The following is a 6,832-nucleotide window of genomic DNA, read 5'->3' as shown; positions in this document are numbered from 1 at the left end:
ACACAAAGCTCTTTTCTCTCTCCTTTTTATACTCTTCCTCGCACACCGCAACAGAGAACATTCATCAGTTGAATCACGTACAGGCGTGTGATCCGCACCTGCCACAAAGACCATCGGGGAGTTTTGCTTACTTCAACATTCAGAGTGAGAGATTCTCATGTGGAACCTGGTGTTTTATAAACAGACTCCTTTCAACAAAGGAAAAATCTTTTGTTGTGAGGCTGGATCAGTGGAGTTGAGAACACATGATGTCACTGGTGGCCAATTTAGTCCCACTAACACCAAAGACAATGAATGACAAAGGTTTGGTTTAAAATCTCAGGGTGTGAGTGATGCTAAAATGCTAGTCTAAGCAATTGGATGAAAGCGCAGGATGATACTCATGGGTTGGCTACAGCTGTGTTAGATGCAATTATGAAACGTTATGGAATAGCCTTCTAATTAGTGTTTGGGACTCAGACACGGTCTCAGTGTTCGAGGATGATCGTTTTGTCGGTAGATTTTTCTAAGGTAAAAGAGCAGATCTGGAGGGATTGTGAATATAGAGTATTTTTGTGAACTGGGATGTATGGATGTGGACTTCCCGAAATCTTGACCACATTCTGAGGTCCCCCAAATGAGGATGGGTTCCCCTTTTGAGTCTGGTTCCTCTCAAGGTTTCTTCCTCATAACATCTAAGGGAGTTTTTCCTTGCCACAGTCACCATGGCTGCTCATCAGGGATAAATACACACCATTCACCTTAACTGTTGATTTTTTTTTCGGGTGCTGAACTGAGCTGCCTGCAGTCCAGACCTCTCATGAAACAAAAAATACAACAAAGAAAACCTATGAGTGTTGCACAGCTAGAATCCTGTATCAGACACGAATGAGGAACGTTGTTGTTTTGTGTTTGGTGTATCTGTCCTACACTGTCTTGCGTTGTCTGGTGCACTGTTTTTTGTTTGCGCTGTTTGAGCTTTATGAGTCCTCGGCTCTGTATGCTCTTGTATGAAGCTCCATGTTGTGTGATGTAGCTCTATGTTGTTTTATGTAGCACCAGGGTTCTGGAGAAACTTTCCCTCATTTCACTGTGTACTGCATCAGCATTATATATAGTTGAAATGACAATAAAAGCTTCTTCCCCTTCTTCTCCCTCTCTCTCTCTCTCTCTCTCTCTCTCTCTCTCTCTCTCTGGAGTTCAACTGAAGACCACTCTATGCAGCTGAGACTGGTTGTACATGAAAAGCCTAAAGATGAACAGTGATGATGTTCGTCACTGAACAGTACATCTCAACAATGATGGCACTGTAATCAATGGACATTCAGATGAATATAGGTTCCCTTTTTAGTCTGGTTCCTCTCAAGTTTTCTTCTTCATACCAACTCAGGGAGTTTTTTTCTTTCCACTCATTAGAAATAAACTTAGAACAAATGTATAAATTCTAATTTTAGAACCTCTTTATCTCTATAAAGCTGCTTGGGGACAAAGCGCTATACAAATAAAACTGAATTATTTGAAATATGAGGTGTGATGCAGTGTTCTAGCCAAAGGAGAGGAAACAAGGCAATAAATTAATTACATTCAAATAAAATATAGTTTCTAAATAAGATGTCAAAATTCTAGCTGACTCAACAGGAAACTATTTCCAGTACAATTTTGACAGGAGGTGGTCATTTTCTATAATCTTCATCATATAATCTGACATGGAGAACAAATGTTAAGTGAGTCGAGACAAGCCACATGACAATCACATCGTCTGCTCAGTTAAGAAGCACGCATCTCCATCTAGTTCAATGAAAATCCATCCATTAGGGTTGCACGAGCCAGTGCACTCTTAGTGAGGGTCCCAGGCCCGGATAAATGGGGAGGGTTGCGTTAGGAAGGGCATCCAGCGTAAAACATGTGCCAAATCAAACAAACCTAAATTTCATACCCGAGTTACCAACGACCGCCACAGGAAATTGGGCTACTGTTGGCTAAAAGAGGAGAAGGAAAGCAAGAAGACGTCTACAGAGACAGCAGGGAAAGGGGAAGTGCAGGTGAATGGAGGTTCGGTTTGGTACTTCAAATGTTGGTACTATGACTGGTCAAGGGAGAGAGATAGCTAATATGATGAACCAGAGAATGGTAGATATGTTGTGTGTTTAGGAGACCAAGTGAAAATGAAGAAATGCCAGGAATATTGGGTGTGAGAAATGCCTCGGAAATGGTGTAGGGGTTAACCCGAAGGAAGAGTACAATAAGAGTGTAGTGGAGGTGAAGAGAGTTTCTGATAGGGTGATGAACGATGAAGCTGGAGGTTGAAGGGGTGATGATAAATGTCATCAGTGCTTATGCGCCACAAGTGGGTTGTGAGATGGAGGAGAAGGGGCAGACTTTGATGGCCATGTTGGTGGGAACAGGGGTGAAGAGGAATGTATAAGGGTGGGAAGGTAGAATTTGCTAAAAGGATGGAAATAGCAGTGGTAAATCTATATTTTAAGAAGAAGGAGGAGCATAGGGTGATACATGTGGACTATATTTTATGCTTTAGATGCAACCTGAAGGAGATTGGAGACTGTAAGGTGTTGGCAGGTGGACAGTGTAGCTAGACAGCATCGGATGGGGGTCTGTCAGATGGCTTTGGAGGTGAAGAGGAAGAGGAGGAGAGTGAGGACTAAAAAAAGATGGTGGAAACTGAAGGAGGAAAACTGTAGTGTGAGGGGAAGAGGTCAAAACTAAGAAGGTACTTGGTGTTACATGTAGAAAGAGAAAGGAAGAAAAAGAGACGTGGTGGTGGAATGAGGAATGAGGTATTTCCACTGATTAGCTGTTGCGACTCCTAAGGGGGAGCATCTAAAAGAAGAAAAATAGGAAGAAGAAAATCCAGAGCAAGGAAGAAAGAAAGGCCTTTTTCAGCAAGACAATGAAAAATCAAAAACTGCATCAATTAGAATAGAATTGCTTTGTAGTAGAAGAGTCCGGGTGATGAACTGAGCTGCCTGCAGTCCAGACCTCTATTAAAACAAAAAATACAACAAAGAAAACCCATGAGTGTTGCACAGTTAGAATCCTGTATCAGACACCAATGGGACAAGATTCCTTTCTAAAAAAAATCTAGCAAATTGTCTCTGCTTAGTTCCTAGACATGAACTGATGGTAAACATGGCCCTGTCTCAAGATGTGTTGTGGCCACAAAATGAAAATTGACCTCATTTTTTGTCCTTCATTTTCTACAAGTTTATTCATTTGAGATGTTTTGTGAAAAAATATAGGATCATGAGATTAGCAATCTCTGTTTTTATTTACATTTTACAGAACTAAAAAAAAAAATAAAAAAAAAAAAAAAAGATTGTACTTTTACTACCACTACTATTAACAAATACTATTTTGACTACTTCTTATGGGGGAAGGCTTAAGCCTTTAAGCATATCGACTTGCCCCTTTGGGGCATTCAAATTCTGCCTCTGCCATGAGTGCATGCATGTTCTTTCAATGTTTGGGGGGTTTCCTCCATGTACTCTTATTTCCTCCCCCAGTTCAAAGACATGTGTTGTAGGCTGACTGGCTGGAATTTATACTGCCTTTTGCCATAAATTTCCTGGGAATTCTGTCTATTGTGTTACAGCAGCTTAGCAAAACGGACGAATAAAAAAACATACACAGAGTTGTGTAGTAGCACGTCAACATTTGTTTTTCCGATCATTGTAGTCGATAAAATGCATTTCTTTGATTCATGTATAGTCAATTTCATAAAGTATGCATCTTGTTTCTCTTCTTGAGATGACTAGTTTAGACCAATCTGGCAACCTGGCTGATGCTGGTGCTGATGCTGAGGCTGAGGCAGTGTTGGGTTCCTGTGCTGGAGGAGATGCTGAGCTCAGTCAGGACACGCATGATGCGCTCAGGATGCACGTGCGGCGGCGGTGGCGGCGGCGGTGGGATGATGTGATGCTGTTAGGGAACGCTGCAGTGTTTCCACCACAGGGACCAACCTCATCGATCCGTCTCTCACTTTCCTGAGCGCGCAGCGTGCACGCGGTACGCAGGAATTAGGCGGATTTTTTTTTTTCAACGCCTCACTTCTTTTTGCTCAAACTTTGAGGATGAGATGGATGCAGAAGACGGACACTTGTGCATGAGGGTATCAACATGTAGCACGGGTCCCTATCAAGGCATGATGTGTTTAGGGAAGATCTGCTGAGATACAGATAGATAGATAATGCTTCCTAGTCGTCGCGAGGACAGTCCCGTCTCGTGAACGATCATGAGCGATAAACCGAATAAACTGGTGTTCATTCCGGTCTTGGCTGTGCTGTTCGTGATGATCGGTTATCAGTACATCTGTCCAGCGGGCAGCCAGTCGTGCCATTTGAGAAACGCTGGCGATCCGAGAGGGAGACGCGCGCCGACGCCGGACCGCGCGCCGCACGTGGGGCGCGAGCGCGCGCCGGACGCGGCGCCCCGATTGAACTTCAGCGAGCGCGAGCTGGCGCGCCGTGTCGACTTCGACATGAGGGGCGACGACGTGCTCGTATTCCTGCACATCCAGAAGACCGGCGGCACCACGTTCGGCCGCCACCTGGTGCGCAACATGCGCCTGGAGCGACCGTGCGACTGCCAGACGGGCCAGAAGAAGTGCGCGTGCCGGCGCCCGGGCCGAGACGAGTCGTGGCTCTTCTCGCGCTTCTCCACGGGCTGGAGCTGCGGCCTGCACGCCGACTGGACAGAGCTCACCAACTGCGTGCCTGCAGTCATGGACAAAAAACGCGCTCCGAAGCGGAAAAAGTAAGCCTGGTGGACTTTGTGTATGCTTGAGTGTGTGTGTGTGTGTGTGTGTGTGTGTGTGTGTGTGTGTGTGTTTGGATGATTCCAGTTAATCATCTTACAAGTTTATTTATCCTATAATACAATGCATTTCATTCTGCACATAATTCTTTGCATTGCATTAAAAGCTACTCGTTCACTCTGAACATTCATCTTAGTTCCTGAAGAAGATCTGAGATGGAAGCAGTTATGCCAAGAAAAGTTAAGCAACTCAAGAGATGACTCATACACAACCCAAATCCAGAGTTTGGCTGACAGTGGATGATTATAAATAGCCTCGATTTTATTTTTTCCCTCTCAGGTCAAAAAATTTATAATTGGACTACAGCGATTCAGTCTGGTGCTCTATTCTTTCTGCTCCAAAAAGTGATGGATAGTCTTCTTCTAAATTTACTGTAGAAACGGTGATGAGTTCAAGGCCTACAAAGCACCAAACCACCAAATGCCACAGAGAGGGTTTTGTAATAATTTCTTGCTATTCGGCTGCTAAATATAGGGACTCGTAGGAACACAATAGGGACGTCTTCATACACTCCTTTTCCCCTTTGCACAGTTCTTGGTTTGATCCAGGGCTCGAGTCACAGTGTGGATTTTCTCCGCATGCCATCCCACCCAGCAATTCTCCATATCCATGCAGGGTTCCCTCTGGGTTGTCCAGTTTCCTCCTTCCTCACAAATGTTAGTAAGTAGGTATGCTAAATTGTGTGTGAATGTGTGACTTCCTATTCAGGGTGTGTCCCTGCCTCATAGCCAATGTTTTGAGGATAAGCTCGGGATCTATCAGGCGAATGAATGATAGACAGAAGAATGATCGACAGATTATCAAAAACATTTGGAGCGAATACTCCGAGAATTACAGGACGATTCATTTATGGGAACGGCTTTATTCTGGACAGGGTCAAAATGAATTATTACGGAATATCCATTACCGAATTAGAGGTTTTTTTTATTACTTTTTTTTAATGCTTTATTAGGAGTGTATTGAAACTATATATAAGATGGCAGTTATCCAATATTGCTTTGTATCATAGAGTCTATATCAATGATTTTATTGGTTGCATTGTAATATTAATATTATTAATAATAATAATAATTGATGGTTTCCCCCTCCCGTGAATATATAACAATTATTTTGTAGGTCGCGCCGCACAGCACATAATCTTACTACACACTATCGTCTTACCTCGGAAGTCATAAACCGTTATTCCGAAAAGGATTCCCTGAATACATAATAAATAATTTGCAGTATATGCAGTTTATTCCCTAGTACATTTCCCACACCAACAAGCCACCTTTCCCTGTGTAGATGATGAAGAGAACATGTGGTAATGAACTTTAAACGAGGCATCATAAAGCCAAGCTGAGCAGTGCAACACACTCGAGTATTTCCATCTATAATTTAGCCAGTGCCATTCCGCATCCACGAGCTATTAAAAATATTTCAGTTGTTTACTGCCTATAATGAGGGTTTAATGTTTATAGAATGTGCAGACTTTCACATAATGTGTGATGGAAAACCATCTGTTCTTGTAAGAAGGAGAGTTGTTCATGCATGACACTTTTTTCATGCATGCACTTTTTTCCCCCCCTTAAAGGTGAGAAGGTTTTCAGTTGGTTTTGAGCTCTTTAGCGGTTTTCGAAAGTGTTGTGTGTTTGGAGACATCACTGAAGCACTGGACTAAATCTAACACTTAAATCATCAGGTTATCCATTAGTGATCGCACAATTCATCAGTTTGACAGGCAAATTCATGGTGTAATTATCTGCACTTCTGCAACTCGAGTGCACCTAATTTGCCGCCGACAAGTTTGAATGGAAAACATCAAACTAACAAGGAAAATTCGGCGTAACTACTCTGGTGAATTCAGTAAAAAATAACAGAGAACCACGTGTGTTTCCAGACCGTCAGAACATCATTTAGGATTAAAAACAAGGTCAGGGGGGCGGAAATCATATCGAGAGAGTTTAACAAGTTTAAAATCATGACGAGCTCACTGCATAACGGCTGTGTTCTGATCGCAGATTAGTTATTAAGGACAAGTCA

General features: G+C 42.8%; 1 protein-coding gene across 1 annotated transcript in view; it reads left to right on the top strand.

Annotated features, from left to right (window-relative positions):
* Nucleotides 1-3,708: 3,708 nt before the first annotated feature.
* The window catches only part of hs6st3b (heparan sulfate 6-O-sulfotransferase 3b), a 64,316-nt gene continuing 61,192 nt past the window's right edge, over nt 3,709-6,832 (top strand). The window contains exon 1 of the mRNA XM_083537798.1: nt 3,709-4,749. Coding sequence (XP_083393924.1) covers nt 4,229-4,749 — 521 coding nt within the window. The 5' untranslated portion in view covers nt 3,709-4,228. The remainder of the gene's footprint in view (nt 4,750-6,832) is intronic.

The sequence above is a fragment of the Silurus aristotelis genome, assembly GCF_946808225.1.
Source record: "Silurus aristotelis genome assembly, chromosome: 3".
Classification (NCBI taxonomy): domain Eukaryota; kingdom Metazoa; phylum Chordata; class Actinopteri; order Siluriformes; family Siluridae; genus Silurus; species Silurus aristotelis.
The sequence above is the reverse complement of the archived record's forward strand: the minus strand, read 5'-3'. Positions and strand labels throughout refer to the sequence as shown.